At 25.7% G+C, this 19129-nt stretch overlaps 1 protein-coding gene across 1 annotated transcript; it reads left to right on the top strand.

Annotated features, from left to right (window-relative positions):
* Positions 1 to 104: 104 nt before the first annotated feature.
* Positions 105 to 17448, top strand: LOC145837158 (band 4.1-like protein 5). Its single transcript, XM_082944926.1, has 12 exons — positions 105 to 321; positions 1590 to 1688; positions 2223 to 2350; positions 3626 to 3723; positions 3966 to 4086; positions 4377 to 4464; positions 7513 to 7671; positions 11308 to 11462; positions 11736 to 11789; positions 13038 to 13102; positions 14410 to 14557; positions 15856 to 17448. The coding sequence occupies exons 1-12, from the start codon at positions 136 to 138 to the stop codon at positions 16007 to 16009; spliced, it is 1455 nt and encodes a 484-aa protein (XP_082801052.1). The 5' UTR covers positions 105 to 135; the 3' UTR covers positions 16010 to 17448.
* The last annotated feature ends 1681 nt before the right edge of the window (positions 17449 to 19129 follow it).

Genomic DNA, 19129 nt, shown 5'->3' with positions numbered 1-19129 from the left:
GCAAAGTTGTGATTGATTTCAAAAATTTATACCAAACACACTAAAATTTTAAATCAGTTATAGATTATAAATGTAGTTTAAAATGTTTTATTTTTAACAGTTCTTATTTGTTTTTCTATAGCATTAAAACAAAGTATGCTGAGAATATTAAGGCGGACGTTTTCACGAAGGGGAAGAAGACCAAAGAATCAAGTAAAAACCAAAAGCAATGTGGCAGAGTCTGGAATTCACATACCAGAAAGAAAAGGAAAGAAAGGGAAGCACGTGATTGTGTCGCGCGTAGTGTTGCTTGATGGAACGGACGTTTCAGTTGATGTTGACGTTAGTTTATCATCTTTGATAGTTAACTGACTCGTTCTTTTTGATTTTTTTAGTTTTCAAGTTACACTAAAAAGTAAAAAAGTCATTGAGAGCTGCAATAGTTTGAAAGTTATAGGAGTGTAATATCTCCTATTTTGGCTAAAAAACCTTAAACTTGCAGTATTTACAATTATTTTTAAACATTTTTTTAAGACATTTAGTTTTCAGAGTTTTAAAAAGTCAACTACCTTTGTCAATTTTCAAAAAAAAAACTTAAGACCTTTAAATTCTCAGATCAGAAAGTTTGAAAGATTATAAAGATTAGACTGAAAAAGTTTAAAACAGTTGCTCAAAAATTGCTGGAAGAAATGATTTTTCTAAATTTTTTAAGTCATACATATGAAACCTACAAACTCTCAAACTTTGATTGGTTGCATCTCAAAAAATACTTTGAATTTTAAAAAAGTTAAAAAAACAACAAGTACATAATATTTTTTGTAAATACTAGAAGTATGAAAAGTGGTTTAATTCCTTATTTTCTTAACCAAAGTATGATTACACAGAATAGTAATTATTTTCAATGTAATCAGGGTTGCCAAAACACCTTGAATCTTGGAAAAACCTGTAATTTGACAGTTTAGGCTAAAAAACGTGGAAAACGCTGGAATTTAAACAACTTTTACATTTGAAGTAGTGAAATTTCGATTTGACACAAAAAATTATTGTATAATTAAAAAAAAACTTGTCATTATCAAAAAATTTTTTATTAAAAGACACTATTAAAGAAGCTTTAAGATATCTTTTCAATGTCATTTTATTATGTTAAATAGTATTTTACCTTAAACTTAACAACTTGAAGCTAAAAATAAACCCTAAAATGTATAACTTCAAAAACCGGGAAGAAGTTTTGAAGACCTAGAGAAAATTTGCCAAAAACATTTGGCAACCCTGTGTAATTTTCTATTTAGTTTAAAAGTTACAATTTTAAACTATTGCTTTTTTAAAACTTACAATGTTGTAAACTAGCATGTTGTCATTTACAAAGTTTATCTTTGTCTTTCCAACTATAATTTAGATTTATAGTAAAAAATCAAAAAATATAAAATTTTTGCAATTATAGTCATGTATTGTATTTTCCATTTTATTTTTAAGTACTTCAATCTCGAAAATTAACATGTATTAAATTTGAGCATAAATGTTTATGAATTTATGGTTATTTTACATTGTTAAAAATAAACACTATGTTTTTGATGAAATCTAAAACTCAATAACGAAAATATTTTTTTTAGAAAAAAGCCTATGGAGAGGAACTGTACAGCCAAATATCTTATCATTTAGACCTTGTTGAAGTGGATTATTTTGGTCTACAATACATGGATAACAATCAAGTTAGTAGTACTTTATTTAGAATATTTTTTAAGACCAATTTATGACAATTAACAAATCATGTTTCAATTTAGCTTTGTGGCTTAAAAAATAGTTTCTAACTATATAACGTTTTTGTTAATATATTTGTTTGTTGTTAGTATTCATGTTCTCTTTTATCATTACTATGCTTTTTAGTCTAGTTAAAAAATAATAACACTTAAATAAACGCCTGGAAAATATTTAGTAAATTAAAAAAATAGTTTTGTTTAAAAGTTTTAGCACTAAAATGTTAGTAAACAGATAGATAAATAGTTTAATTAATCATAACTTTTTTTTTATCATTATAAGGTTTAAAGTAATTTTTAACTATTTGAAAAATTTACTTCTAAATAATTTAATTAATATCAAAATATAAATTAAACTGTACAAGTAAATGAGAAAACCAACACCTTTAATAATTTATTTACAATTAAAATTTTCTACAACTACCATTTTATTTTATACCTACTCCTCCAGAACAAAAATATAAAATATTATTATTACTGTTTTGATAGGTGCCACACTGGCTTGATAAAACCAAGAAGATTTACAAACAAGTGAAAATCGGTCCGCCTTTTACGTTTCATTTTCGTGTAAAGTTTTATTCTTCTGAACCCAACCTGCTGCAAGAAGAATTGACGAGGTGAATTGATTACTTATTTACTATTTTGCTTGAAAGTTGAAGCAGTGTTTTCTTAACCTGTTTTACGCTGACATTTTATTTGCTTTATCTAAAGTTAATTGTTGTTAAAAACTTAAACTTATGAATAGTACATACGAGGATCAATGTTTCAAACACTTAATAAAAAATTAATTTTAGTGTCAGTTTAACTACAGTACTATTGTATAAAAAGGTTGAGTATTACTTTATTTAGATTTCATCACAGTAGTCTGAAATTTAGTTTAGTAAATAAAATTCTTTATCTCTTCTTTGCTATCTTATAATATAAAAAAAAATTAAATTGAGTCAAAAGCAAAGTTTTTTCACCTATTATAGCCTATAAAATAAAAAATTTAAAAAGTATTACTAATAAAAATGTTTAGCTTTTTAATTTTTTTTTCTAGAATACTTTTAGTTATGACTTTATTCATTAATTTATAAAAAGCTACCATGTTATTATTGCATGTAATAATAAATATAAATGTTAATATATCTGACTTTTTTGCTTTAAATAAACTACGTATTATTTTAATATAGAGTTAATATAATAAGCTTTTAGCTGTCATTAAGCTAATTACAGTAAATTAAAACCTTAGGGTTCTCACATTTATTTCTCAAAATTACCTAATTTTGTAAAAAAAAACCTTACCTGTATTTCCTTGAAACTTTTATAGGAAAAACTTTTAACAAAAAAGCTTAAATATCAAAAATTAGATTAGTTTTTAATTATGAAAAGTAACTTATAAATTTAACTTGATGCTCTATACAAGAGAAAATGTAACTTTTGTTTAATTAAGTTAATTGGAAATTTATATCTACTTGTAAAAGTTTATGAATTTAGTTGCTAATATTAATAAAATATGTCAACTATAATTTTATACAACAAATTTTAGAAAAATAAAATTTATAAAAATTAAAGTGTTTATAAATTGTATGTCTCAAACGTATTTTCGTATAGCTGTTTTTAAAATTGTATAACTCTATAAAACCGTTGATGTTTAATATTTAGCACAAATGAATAATTAATATAATTCTTGTTTCTTTTTTGATCTCAAATGTGTTTTAATCTCACTTTTTTTTTGTAAAATAATCAAAAAAGCTCACAATTTTTAAGCTGCTAAGCACAAACTTTTACATTTTACTTTATTATTTAAACCAACATATACTATATAATTGAAATTTTGTTATAAAAATTTGCCATAATGGAATAAGTTAGGCTTTGTAACTGAAACTAAGTTGAGAATTTTTTTGATTCAGGTATCAGTTTTTCTTGCAACTCAAACAAGACGTGATGACCGGAAAGATTCCTTGCAACTTCGAAGTTGGAGTCAAGCTGGCAGCTTTTGCCTTGCAATGTAATTTGATTGTTTTAACTTTAGTTACGGCTAAATTAAGTATTAAGAAGTTTCCTCAAAATTATCAAACGTGCATAGTATAAATGTTGCTTTTCTTTGTTTTTGAACTCTTTTGTAGTTATCTTTGTCTAAAGCTAAAGTTAGATAAATAAAAAAATTCTAAACAAAAAATATATCTAGAACGTGCATCATTTGAACTTCCCCTGTTTGTTTTTAACACTTTTTATTGTTACGTCATACAGCCGAGCTGGGAGATTACGACGAGGAGGTGCACAATCCCTACCTGATATCTGAGTTCAGGTTCGTTCCAGATCAATCTGAGGCGTTTGAATTGGCCGCAATCGAGGCGTACAAAGCTTGCAGGTACTAATATTTCAACTGCATTTAATAATGTTTTTATGTATACTTCAAAAAAGTATTCTGAATTTAAAAATGCACAAATGATTTGGTATAAGTGACTGTATTGTTATTTATAGTCAAAGTTATTTTGAGTTAAAAATGTATGGACATAAAATCATAAAAGTTTTCTTTTTTTTTCTACCGATCAAAAACTTAAAGTTGTACTAAAACTCACAACTAATAAAGTAATTTTATTAATAAGTTGTAATTGGTATACTATTTAATAAAGTTTTAAACTTTTGTAAACATGACAGAGGACAATCGCCAGCAGATGCTGAATTGAACTATTTGAATATTTTGAAGTGGCTTGAAATGTATGGAGTCGACATGCACATAGTGCAGGTATGTTGGCAAAAAAAAAACAGTAAAAAAAACAATATTTAAAATATAATATATATTTAAGGTCATAATCCAAAGCAATCTAACGTTATTTAAAATAAATAACACTGTATTAAGAATATACATGTCTTTTAGTTTAAAGTTCAAGTTTAGTATACTCGTTTTTTTTTTAATAGATTATAAATTACAGTTTTGTTTTAAAATTTCAAACGTTACAAAGACAAAAAGGCTATTATTAATAAAGAATATCTTCATTAAATATATTATGTTATTTTAATCTCAGCAAGTCGTTTTAGAAGAAAAAAACGTCTTGATTAAAATAAAAATATAAAATAATCTTTAAATGTACTAAAAAACTTTTATACTCCTCCTAATATATCATTGTTGACTTAATAGTTTTATACAAGATATTATTATAAAATTACTTTTAGTTTATTACTAAATAGGTTAATTAATAAATGTTTTATTTTCTTTTTACTTTATTAGTAAAGTGTTATAATGATAATAGTTTAAGTTTTATTAGTTTATTATTCTATACTTTCTCAAAAAAAATTAACAAACTCAGTAGGGAATGTATGTTATTTCTACTTTAAGTTTTATGATTACCAAAAAACTAACCACTTTAAGTTTAAACAGGTTTACTGAGTTTAATCTCATATCCAATAATTTTAGTAAAATGATAATACTTATAGGTTTCTAATAATTGAAATTTAGGCTTTTTTGTATTTATAATTTCCTTTAAGTAAGGTTTATTCCTAATGATATTCAGTAATTGTTTAAAGCAAAAATAAACTTTTTTTCTTAATTTTACAGTTTTGTACCGTGATACTATATAAAGTAAACTTACCATTAACTTTTAAGTAAATAAACAAAAACATGTTTATAGGTATAGGTATATTGTAGTATTTTATTTTTTTCAAATCTTCAGCATTCACCGTTCAACCAAATGGGCGTATTATATCTGCTATTCACTGCGAAACCATTGAGTAAACAAAAAATCAAAACTTTCGTTTTGCGCCTCTCTATTCTTAAATTTCTTGAATTTTTTGCATATTCTTTCTAACAAAAAGTCGCTAATGTATTGTTTTTTTTCCAAAATTTGCATTTATTTAAGTTAAAATTTAAAAGATTCGCTAAGCTAAGCTCAATTCGATTGAAAAAAAGATTACAAAGAAATAATGCTTTAGGCAATTTTAACGTCTGCGCGCGTGAGAACAGTGTAGATAATTTGGCTTAAAATTTTCAAACTTTCTCGTTTATACACCTTTACTATGCACCAGATGCCCAACAAAAATAAACAATTTGTTCCATTTTTTTTTTGTGATGTATTCAAAAAAGTTAATTTTACATTTTGGTCTTCCTCGACAACTTTTTGAAAATAATTCTTTGATTTAATTTGTTCTGCTTATTTTTTTCTCAAATCGATATTTAATCACTGTGAAATCATGTGAATTGCCAACGTGTTTTAAGTTTGAATTCTTTTGTGTGTTTTTATTTTCTTAAGCAAAACAGTGCATGACTGTCACGCATCAGTAAATATTGTCTATTGTATTTCAGTGTCTACCATTAGCTGCATTCGTGCATTTTCGTTAAGTTGAAGTTATCAAGTCTGATGCTAAAAATAGCAGTTTTGAGACTTACCGTCAAAGAAGTTTTTATAATCGAGTATATAGAAAACAAAATTTTACTTTATTACCACAACCTTTTAGAAAAAACACCCAAACTAAAAAGTACTTTTTTTAAATTAATTGTAATTTATAAAGATAGCTTGTTTTCTAACAGTTGTTCTTATCAATGTTGAGTATTACAAAGTGTTAAAAATGTTTATCTACATCTTTTAAGCAAGTCTGTCTCACTTTGACATGTGCTTCTTCTGCTATTAAGTAAGCTTTTTAAATTTTTCAATAAAAAAGTATTAAGCGCTGTAAACACACTGAAAATATTGTGTACCTAATAAGGGTTTAGTAACAAATTAAATACTGTGAAAATATTCTCCAAGCAAAAAAGTGCGTTATGTTAAAGTAAACTACCTTCTACTTGAATACTAATTACTTTTGTTTTCCTGTTGAACTTTAATTTGTGCTTGTTTTCATTTTCGTTCATTAATTTTATTCAGTTATATGAAGGTTAATTGATATTTTTGTTGTTTCAGTCATACAATACAAGTTCAAATATTATTTTTATTGGAATATTTCATTAATTATACGCTTGGTTGTTTTCAATTTCTTTGTTACTGTTTTTCCTTTACAATTTCTTGCAAACCAGCTATGCTACTTAATCAATAGATTTTTAGAAATAAAATGTTAATAGTTTTATTAGCTACAATACTCTAGTAAACTTATAAAGTCATCAAGTTACCCTGAAACTAGTTTTGTTTCATAACTACTAGCAGTTTTAGATAAATATGCACTCAAAATCAGGTCATTAAAATATGTTAAAATTGTTAAAATTTTTAGAAGTCTAGGCGGTGATCATGGTTTTTTTAGAAATTTTAAATATTTTCATACTCAATTATATAAAACTCGCTTAGTTGTCTTGAAAGCATAAATCAAAAGACATGATTTAAATTTTAAGTGATTAACAATTTTTATTTACTAAATTTTGCATCCAGATGTAAATTATATTTGAAAATCATACTATTTATAGATTTCTAATAAAAAAGTATCTACTTGTAATATAAATTAAAGCTCTAACAGGTTTTTTGTATGAATTATAATTACATAATCACCTTTATGTTAATATGATGTTTTAGTTTATACTAAAATATAAATCAATTATAGAAATTTCCTTTCTAATTGTTGTCTCTAAATCGTTACTTTTAAACTTTACCAACACTGTTTTGTGTTTTAACTTACAAAAAGTGAGATAAATATACTAAAGAAGCATGAAACTGACAATTTTACATTTATTTTTCTTAATTTTTTACACTACATCAATAACATAATTGTAAGTATTTTATTTAAATAGTTTTAAAATCACTGAAATTCTGCATTAATAAATATACAATACAAGTAACGTTTTTGTTTCTGAAATAAATTTATCACTAATCAGGGACTGGACAAGAACGAGTACAGCTTGGGGCTGACGCCCACCGGGGTGCTTGTGTTCGAGGGAAGCCAGAAAATAGGGCTGTTTTTCTGGTCATTGATCAAGAGGCTGGACTTCAAAAAGAAAAAGTTGTACCTGACCGTCATGCAGGAAAATGAGGAGGTTCGTTTTTTGTTAAAAATGAGTTTGAATTTAATTTTAAATATACAGATTTGTTAACAAGGCTTTTTTCTTTTTTTAGAAATCATTTTTTGTTTTACTGTTTTATTAGAAACGCGATATTTGAAAACTTGAAAGTTATTTTTTTAGACAAATGTATAACTTTATTTTAGCTTATAACTTCTTAAAATTAAAAACTAGAACATTTTAGTTTGTACGATGTGTTTTATTTATAGTAAATGATCAATTAAAACTTACTAACTTAAATTCAAATATTAAAATTGAACTAAAAGGATTAAGTTTTGTACAGGAAGTAGAATACAAGTAATAATAAAATGTTTGTTACCAGCAAATTGCAAACATTTCGCATTGCTGTACAAACACACCCTTTGCTTTCTCCTTACCCCTTGTGTCTGCGTCTGTTTACTTTTTGAAGTTTAAGGTTTTCATTTTTTTGATTTTAATGGTTTTTGACTAGGTATGTTCCATTGATTTATTTTGATCGTTTTTTTTGTATCTAGCAATGGGTATATAGTTTTACATGTGCTATAAAATAAATGATTTTTTTTTTGTTAAAAGTAATTAGTATATAGTTATATTATATTTTAATTATTGTTAAATTTTTGAGGATTTGCTTTAGCAAATACTGCATTTAAAAATGTTTTATAAAACTTCAAACTTGAAGTATATAACCAATATAATGCAAGTAAAATTGTAGCTGAAATATTATTTTTTTACATTCTATTGAATAAAGCAAAACAACTTAAAAAATAATTTTTAAATGTTATGAATTTAGTGAAATAAGTAAATCAGTTTATTTAAATGTACTTTTGTTCACTCTGGAAATATACAGCAAATAAAACTTAAAAGTTAGTTTTAGTAATCTATTTACTAAAATTAAAAACAAAAATTTTGTATTGTAAGCAATTTTTAATATTTTAGTATTGTTGTATATATAGTTTATGTGAGTTTACCAAGCATTAAAAGTAAAACTTTATGTCAACTTTATTTTTCAATTAGTGTGAACCCTTTTTGAGTAAAAAATGCTTCAATTAAATTTTCTAGTATTTGTTCTTTTTTTAATCTGAATCAGACGTTTATAAGCAAGCAGAGTTGCCACAAGATCAGGAAAAGTCAGGAAAAACTATAAAAAAAAAAGACAAAAGTTAGGAAAAGTCAGCAAATTTGACAAAATTTGAAAAAACGTCAGATTTTGCTAGTTCAAATTTACAAAATGTCCTATTTTCCAAAGCCTTCAAGTGGTAAAATATAAATTAAAAATCTGTTTAAGTCAGACAAAAATTGCAAAATTTTCCTAGAAAATTACAAAATTATTTAATTTTCAAATGCCTTCATCTGGTAAAAAAATAATAAAATATCCTTTATAAAACTGCAAAATTTTTCTTTTAACATATTGAACAACTACCCTACTTGAACAAGCAGTTTTTTGTTTGCCTTTTAGTATTGATGATCTATGGCAAGGACACTTCCATATGAATCTGTCATATGTTAACAAAAGTTTTCTTGCATTTCTTTAGTTATGTGATATCTCTCATGCAGCCTTTTTTGACATTGTACCAGAGTACCCAGCCTGTTGTTGCCTTAATGCATGAGGACATTTCGTGCTTCGTAATTAAATTGCTGTGCATCATTATGAAAGACGTAATAGTTACGAACCTCAGCCTTAAACAGTCATTCAAGGTTGAATTAAATGATCAAGCTTCCCTAAAACCTGCCCTTGATCTTGATTATGCTGCAGCCAATTTGCTTGCAAATTTGAGGAAAAAAGACTTAGTTGAGGAACAAAAGGTCTTAAATTTCAGCAAAGAATGTAGAGCATTTGTTATAAAAGCGGTTGAAAATCTCCGGAGCAGAATGGCTATTGAAAGTACATTCGTAAAAAATATGTCATGCCTAAATCTGCAAAGCCTTGAAAAATTAGGAGTCACAATTTTTGTTAAGCGTTTTGCCAACATTGTGCACTCCTTAACAAAGTAAAAAATGTGCTCCAACTCTAAAGGTGATGCTAGCATTGAACAATTTAGAACTTTGGTAAGTTGTCCAATAAATGCATTAAGTTCAAGAGCTTCAAGCAAAGTGAAGATCGTTTGGACCAATTCTATTTTGAAACATTGAAAGTTCCTGCCAAATCTTCTCTCGGAAAGTTGTTGCAACGATTATTTGTGTTGCATAATGACCAGGCTGAGGTTGAACGAGGGTTTAGTATTAACAAAGCTCTGCTTGAAAATAGTATGAAAGGAGAAACTATCACATCCAGAAGAAGAATTAAAGATTATTATGTATGCATACAAACTAGAATTGTAACAAGTTGGAAAATACAAATATTTTGCTGATAGAGCTGTTTATTGCAAATACATCAATAATAAACAGATGGTTCAAGTGATGTAATGGAAGTTAGATAATTGTATTCATCAAAAAAATAAGTTGTTTTAATCTGTATAAAAATAAGATTAAAAGCTTTATATAGTTTCAAGTGTTTGATTATGTATTTTAGAATAAGTTTAAATTAATAGTTTAGATTTAGAAAAGTCATGAAATTTTTTCAGCTTGATCTGTGGCAACCCTGGGAAGAAAATTAAAAAAAAAAACATACTTTAAACTAGTAATAAAGGAAGTAACTAATTTGTTATACTGAGGAACTTGTAAATCCAGAATTCTATCTTATAGGAAAATAAAAAAAGTTTATAGATAGTTTCAATTGCATAAGCTTATAGAAATGCAAAATCAAAAGATAAGATTAAAAAAAAACATGCAAACTGTGTTTAATAAACAATAAAAGGCCCGCTATCAACCGGGATCGGCTATGCGTAGTTGTGCATAGAGATTAAAATTAAATTTAAAAAATCAGTGATGAAATAAATAAAACAAACTAATAATAAATAAAAACACAAATAAAAATAAACAAGTAAAATTCGCTCTGCTTCTCATTTCTTTTCCTTCTTCGGTTTCTTAAAGTATTCTTTTTCCCTTTCTTTCAGTCTTTTGTGTACAGTAGATCTCCATCTGGCGCGGTCATTTGCAGGCAACTCTAACTCATCAGTTTTTATCTTCAAGCTTTTTAGGTCGCCCTTGCATACGTCCTTAAAACGTAATTTTGGACGATCTCGTTTGCGGTTGCCAACGACCAACTCGCCAAACAACAGACTTTGGGATTCGCTCAGCACCCATCCGCAGAACATGAACGAGCCAGCAAAACCTGCGCTGACTGAGGATAAAGTACATGGTGGTAAGACTAGAACGTCTCCTCGTTGGTGATCTTGTCTTGCCATGCAATTCTAAGAATGCGACGAAAGCATCGTAAGTGAAAGGTGTTAATTATCTTATGCCTGCACGAAAGACAACGACCATGTTTAACTACCGTATAGCAGAGTACTGCATACACAGGAACGTTAGCCTTTGTGCGAATGCTTAATTTTTGGTGATCCCAAACTCTTGCAGTCAAGCGAGCGAAAATCCCTGAGGCCTTACCAATGCGACTATTAATTTCTGTGTTTGTTCGCAGAAAAAAAACGCAAGAGTTCTACTTTATAGAAAATTTAAAAAAAAAAGAATTATAAGATTACTTTAATTTACCATCTAAATTATTTAAAAAAGATTAAATGTTATTTAAACATGTAGGGGAAAACTCAAGAGTTCAACTTTGTGTTCCTACTCGACACGATGAAAGCGTGCAAGCATTTGTGGAAGTGCGCGGTTGAGCATCACGCGTTCTTCAGGCTCAAGTCCAACGTGCAGCAGGGTAAAAGAAACCAGTTCATCAGGCTCGGGTCGAGGTTGATATTTAATAATAAAATTTATTAATATTAAATTTTTTTTAGTTGTAATAGTGTTTTATCTTTGCTCTCAAAAGTTAATTTTATTCTAATTGTGTTTATAGACTTACCTTATCTAATTGATTTCTATAATTTTGTTAATTACTTTGATTCAAATCAAAAAGTTTAAAAAAACAATTAAATGTTTATAAAGAACATGTGAATGTTTGGCAAATCTTAATAACTTTTAAGGTAAACATAAGATAATAAACTAAAATATTTGTTTACTTGCAGATTCCGGTTCAGCGGTAAAACAGAAATTCAACTCACTCGACAAGGAAATCATAGGTAGTTTTATATATTAGTTTTGAAACTTTAATTTGTAATGTTTAAATTTTCTTATTTTGTTTATAGTTGGTAGTTAAAGTATAACATCTGATCAATAAATATGATATTTGTTTTTTAGAGCTAAAAACGGCATTACGAGAATTTAAAGGTAAAAAAATAAATTTTATTTAAGTTCAACGATAAATATTTGAGATCCATTAAACAACTAAAAAGAGATCAATCATGTCACGATGATTTTATACTATTTTTATTATAACCTTTTGCTGATACAGAAAACAAGTCTTGAAGTAATAAATTTTATTAGAGTGCAATATAAAACAAGTAAATGTTTTTTACTCGTTTTTCCCATAGAAAAGACAACAATTGTTTTTTTTGTAGAAATTATACAGCTATTATATAAACCAGTGGTCTTCAAGCTAATCGAAATCTATGCACCCTAAATTACAAAATTAAAATTCTGTGTACCCCAATGTGCGAATATTTAGTATAAGTATCAAATTTCCCGTAATATATAGTGCAGGGTTTCCCAAAGATTTCTCAAAAAACGACTATAGAAAGCCCCTAAGACCTTTTTTTTTTGCTTTTCATCATTAACTCTAGAATATCTAGTGTAAGTTTCAAAATTTAAGATAATTTTTCAAGTTACGATTGATGCACCCCAAAATAAATTTTGTATTTTGTGTGCACCGGTGCACACTTTTAAGACCACTGAAATAAACTATGAAAAAAAAAAAATACATCCTGCGAAAATAAACTGTAACCGGTAAAAGTTATGAAAAATATAAAGCTTAAACTGTATCTCTAAGCACCTTAACATATACCTTTTTGAAAACTAAGTAGTCTTTGTTGCCCATAAAGATTTTTTTTCTTATTGTTAGTTTATAAAGATAATTCAAGTCTTTAGATATGAATAAAATGAAGTATAATTTTCCAATAAAAGTTGAATGGAAATTTGGTATATAAAATGTTCTTTTTCTTAATTCAATATTTTTTAAATTAAGCTTTCGTTCAATTTGAAACATGTGCTAGCTATAAGATTTAAATAGTTATTGTTTTCAAAATTTTCATTACACTAAAACGATTAAATTTTCTCGAGTAAATTATTTGTTTGACTAAAAGTCTTTATTTCTAACCACTTAGTATCAATATTCTTACTTTATAAAGTAAACTAAAATCATTGTAGTATGTTACAACATATTTTGTTCTACTTGGTTATCATACAGTGTTACAAATAGTTTTTATTTTCAGGAAGTCAGTTCAATTTGAAAGACGACCGAGCCGAAGATACTCCAGAAGGCCTTCTTTCACAGCATGTTAGCTTCTTTTTGTTTAACAAAGTCAAACTTTTTTTGTTGTATTTATTCTAAGTGTTTAAGGGTGATGTTTTTATACTTTTTTTGTCTCAATCCATAAACACTAAAATATTTTTTCAAAATATTTATAATTATATTATACTAGCTTAAATAATATAATAATTTTGATTACTTTTGGTACATACAGTTTATTTTGAATATTTGTTTATTAAATATTAATACTCATTTTTTTGTAATATTCAAATTCCAAGTTTTTCTAAACTTTCAATAAAATATTCAAGGATGCCTAAATATATTTGATTACCATTATAATTGGATTAGTTGAAGTAAATTATGCTTCAATATTTTGACTTGGATTTTTGGAAATCATTGGGTTTTAAATTTATTATAAGAAACATTTTGAACATTAAAATACCTAATTTACTACTGTTTAAAATCAAGTTAAGAATTAAAATATAATGAAAACTTGATTTCAGTATATAAAAAAATGTTAAGCGTACTTATAACATCTTTAAATTAAAACTGTAAATGCATAAAAATAATGTTTTCATATGATATATTAATCTTTAGTAAGTATATTTAGTTTTTTATTCAGTAGAAAAAAAGTTTAAAAAGTCAGTTTTTGATACATAGTATGTAGAAAGTTATAATTAATTACTATGTTATGTTTACAACCATTGTAGCATATCATTATGAGAAATTCGATAGAACATATATGTTTTATAGATTAAATGATTACTAATAGTTTTTATAAGCCGAAGTATCTGTAAGATTATGTATCAAAACTTTACAAAAAGCTATTTAAATTAAAAAAAAAAAAGACTATGATAGATAAAAATAATAAGTCATAAATTTGAGACTCCGTACAATTATTTATATTTTGTTGACAGAGATACGTTAACTAAATAAAGCATACAAAAGTTGCTTCTAAACATTGATAAAATACTTTAATAATGTTATATTCTTTACTTTTTATTAGTTTTTTATTTCTATCTGTTAAACCGAATGTCAAGTTTAAAACTTAATCAATTTATTTTAAATAATATTACTTTTTTTAGTTCTAGTATGTTTAGTTTTTGTTTCAAAAAATTAACTAAACTTTATGAATTTTGAGTCTCATAAAATTGTTAAATTATTCACATAGGGAATTGAAAGTACATATACAGTTGTATTGAAGTTTTTTTTAGCTGTTTAATCAATTTTACTAAAAATTTTTTAATGTGTTAATATTATACACGTAAACGTAGTCCTTACACTGTTAAAAACAAAAAGCTGAAATATTAAGTATTAATTTAAAAATTTTGCAGCGATGAGATCGAACAAACATATGGGAATGAGGCCGCAAGCGAACACTGTGGGAGCAACAGGCGATTCGGTTGGTGAGTTGCAGCCCTTCAACAGGTTCGTGCCGAGGACAGGGCCCGCTGCACCGCCTAAATTTCAGCAAAATAACAGGTCATTGTTGTTTATTAATTTCTTAATGTGCTTTTGACAAGGCTTTAAGTTTGCATGATTTTTTAGGTTGTTGGAACTTAAATTTTTTAAGTATAATATAATTATGTATTATAGAGATTAAAGCGATATATTTTGGTTTAAACCAAGATTTCCCAAGTGGGGCCATAATATTCTTTCGAGTGATTTCAGTAAGCAATGACTATTTAAGGGGCGATATTGAAGTTTTGGGCAATAACAGGTAAGGCGACTAACTTACACTAGATATACTGTGATTTGAAATGAAAATCAAAAAGAAGGCAGTTTTGAGCTTGGGGTGCACAAGTTTTCTTTCCAGTTTAGTTTGCACAGATTTCAATTACCGTGAAGACCACTGCACTAGATATGCTGGGGTTTGTAATGATAATTGTTTTAATTTCTGAAAAAGGGGCGATTTATATAAAGTAGAATGGTTCTTGGTCAAACTAACAACTGAGTAAAAATAATATGTGTTAGATAAAGTGTTTTAGACAAGTAAATGTTATGATGTTACGAACCGTGTTTTCAATGCCTCTTAATTCGTTTAACTAGTCTAAACTGTAAGTAGTTAAAAATAATCATATACTATAAATTTGACATTTTATTATTACTTTGTAAACTATTTATACTAGATTTAATTTTTAAAATTACTATCAAAGTAAATTTGTTTTAGTAATTTAGGAATATATAATTATTAATCAGTTTTGTTTTTTATATTTGTTTATAAAAAAATTTTTTTTTTTGATTATATTATTCTGTTCTGCTGAAGCATTGTTATCTTTATAAAGCACAAACAAATTTTCATCAGTTTGTATACAACAAAATATATGACTTTTAAACTCGTTTTTAAAGTATTGAAATAAAGTTATCTAAAAGAAAATAGTAATTAGTAGATGTTGGTTAAAAGAAGAACCGGCACCTTACTTAATAAAAAAGTTGTACTTAAGTTAAAAAACTTATAAAAAAGACATAAAAAATCCATGTTCAAGATTATAATGCATTAAGAAAACAAACAAACATATTTTGTAGTAAACCCTAGCTTTAAAAAAAGTTCTTATAAAACCTTTTAAAAAATGTAGTTAATTTTTTTTTTCTTTTATCGTTAACCATTGCAGCCTTCAAATGTAAAAATGATTCATTTTTTGAAAACATTCAGTTTTTTTAATTATTTCGGTTAAATTATCGCTGTTTTCACATAAACTATTTCTACTATAAAAAATTAAAGTTTATAATAAGTGTTTTGCTTATTTTTCAACCTCTTAAAATAAATTAATTTGTAACAGCAACTCCTCAGCGCCACCCAGCAGCAGCCACCAAATGAGCACGAGGGAAACGGTGGGTAGCAACCGTAACTACAGGCAACCGGGGCAGCAGCAAGGCCCCAAAGTGGGCTACGTCAGGAGTAGCGCGAGGCACGCGTACGGAATTCAAGTGTGAAAATGTTTTATATAACATTTTTATGTTCCCTGCTAAAAATCAAGTTTTTGATTACAAAACACCTTGCCTGAGTTTAATGAAAAGATTTAAATTTTATGTACCAGTATTGGAATAATTAATTAAAGTATATATTTTGATTAATAAGGTAAACATACTTTAATTAAATATTTAAAAATGTTTTTACAGTTTTAAACATAAATGTTTAACAAAAAAGAGAAATAAGAAAGATATCAACTAGATAACTTTCTTTTTTTGTTTTTATACGTATTTTTTCTTTTGGTATTTTAAGTTGATTACCACGTATAATTTGATTTTAAAATTTTGTCATTATTTCATTTTGAAAAAATCGTGGAAAAAACAAAGTCATATTGAGACGCTGCATTTTGATTAACACGGTATTTTTCTAATGAACTAACTGTTTTTATTTTTCGGTACTTTTGTTGCACTTTCAATTAATCATTGTGTTTTCTTTAAATTGTTCAACTTTCGTTTGATGTACACTTCATTTTTTCCTGGTACTTTTACAAAAATAATATCCTGACAATAAATTTTACCTTTCCTGGCAGATAAAACTATAAAATATCCCGATTTTTCTTTGTGAATGCAATATTTTATTACTTGCTTTAAAATGAATTGTTTATAGTTTTTATTCCTGAGTTTTGATTTTAATGTTTTTGTTCTTAATGAAATTTAGCCATTAATGAATTTTTGAACTATTTATTAAAATTTTATTAATGATATTAGTTTTGGTAGATTAACTATCTATTTACAAAATAGTGACTTATATATCAGTTAGTGCTTATTTAAATTAAGAAACTTACTTTTACACATTCATATTAATACATGATATTTCATATATACATCTACTTGTATTGTGATTGTTAGTCTTTTTTTTTAAGTAACAAAATTCATATGCTTTTAATTACTTAATTGGATTTGAAAATGTTAAAAACTATTTATGTATCATTAAAAAATATTATTGCCAATTTTTTTAATGAGCTATAATTAAGATTACGTTTGAGTTATTATATTGTACAAAGTAGAATAATCAAAGGTGCTTTCATGATGACATTAAGGTTTAAAGTTTTTTTTTTTTGGTGTTTGGTTTAAGGTTTATGCTTTCAGGTACAATTTTCTTGAATTACATTCTTTTGTTTGTTTTAAAATTCATCAAGTATTTTTTTAATGAATTATATTTAGTTAGTTCTTAAAAACCTAACACTTATACAAAAATATTGTGTTTTTTCTTTTTCAATTTTGTTACATAAAATAGTTTTAATTAAATTTTACTTAGGTTTCTAAACTAGTTTTTAGAATTATGTGTCTAAAATTAATTGTTCTAAAAAGTTAATTTTCGTTTTATAACTTAATTTTTTTTTGAATGTGAAATTTTCTAATCGATTAGTACCTTTTAGTATTTATGTTCTACGTTCGTTTATACCAAAAATAAATAATGTTTTTAAAAAAGTTAATATTTTAAATTTTAATTATTATTAAAACTGAGTAAGCAAACTTTTTAAAATGATTATTGATAGTATTGAATAATATCTAAAACTAGTTTACTAATTTAAACATAATATTTTCGTAATTTTTGTTCTTTCTATACGTTTAGTTAAAATAATTTTATAGTTCTGAAATAATTAGTAAATTTATTTATTTACACTAATTGACTAAAACTATTAAAAAATAAATAGACAACTTTATTAAGTCGTAAATATTTTTAATTTAAAGCTATTGCTAGTTAATGAAATAAAATTTAGTTCAGTTTTATAATTCATTTGGAACTGTAATTAAACGCAAAAGTTAAATTTAACATTATTTTATTTATTGCTTAAAACTTTGTTTTAACTAGCTTCATTTACTTTTCACTTACATACGATAATACTAAAATTTTATACAATATATACTTAAATTTTAGCGAAAAATTACACTTTTTAATATAAACCAATACAAAAGCAGGTTGAAATTCACTTAATGCTGAATTAATCAAAAAACGCGTTTAAATTTAATCAAAAATGTTATAGGCGAAAACATAGTACAGTGCTTATTCACTTATCCGGACACGTTGGGCAAGATTTTTCTGTAAAAATGTCTGGATAAGTACAAAAAATCATTTTTTTTTATATAATAATATAACTGCTGCATAATAAAAGTTATGGTAAAAACAAATACATAGTAATTGTGAGTAATATACAACAAAATGATAAATAATAAAAGGTAAATTTTAGGTTTACTAGTTTAATTTTTTATAAGGTATAAAAACATCAGGCTTACTAACCCTCTGCAACGATATAAGTTTTTTGAGGGTCAAGCAAGTAAAATTCATCATTTGTAATTCCACCTGCCTTTACTAACAATTAAACAAAAAAAGAATGATTTTTGTTTAATAAAAAATATAAATTTATATTATTTTAGAAATAAAAAAATATGTAAACCTATTTCTCTAAGTGAAAAAAAAAGCTTTTTAAACTAAGATAAAACAGACATACAGAAAAACATAAACTTTGACTAAGTTTAAAGTCAACTTAATGAAAACATATCACTTCTAACAAACTAGTTTTTTTTGTAACTTTTGCTAAAATAAGAAAGAATAGATGTATGATTAATATTTTTCAGCAGAAAACATACGGAATTTATAAAATCACTTAAAATTTTCTTACAGCATGAAAACTTTAATATCTGATCATACAAAAATGTTAGTGTTTAATATAGAACTTTTTTGTATTTTCTTCTGAAAAAAATGTCCGGATAAGTGAATAAGAACTGTACTATGTTTTTTTTAAATTTTTTCATAATAAATCAGAAAATTGTGCACATTGTATTAGTGAACATTTTCAATTTATAAAACCAACTCAATAACTATTTATATTAGTATGGAATATTATAAATTAAAAGAAAACAATCATTCAAAACTAAAAAACATTATCATAAGTTTAAATTTTTGTGTACAATAAAACAGTTTGCATGCACATTATTGTGCAGTGTGCACAGGTTAAAAAAATACTAGTATGGTATAAAATCAGTTTATATTACAAAAGTGAGCACTATTTTTAAATTATATTTTACAGCGAGAAAAAAGTTAAAACTTAAAAGACTTTTTCAACCAAAAAAAAAAGCAAC

The sequence above is a fragment of the Thalia democratica genome, chromosome 5, assembly GCF_965202585.1.
Source record: "Thalia democratica chromosome 5, ktThaDemo2.hap1.1, whole genome shotgun sequence".
NCBI lineage: Eukaryota > Metazoa > Chordata > Thaliacea > Salpida > Salpidae > Thalia > Thalia democratica.
The sequence above is the reverse complement of the archived record's forward strand: the minus strand, read 5'-3'. Positions and strand labels throughout refer to the sequence as shown.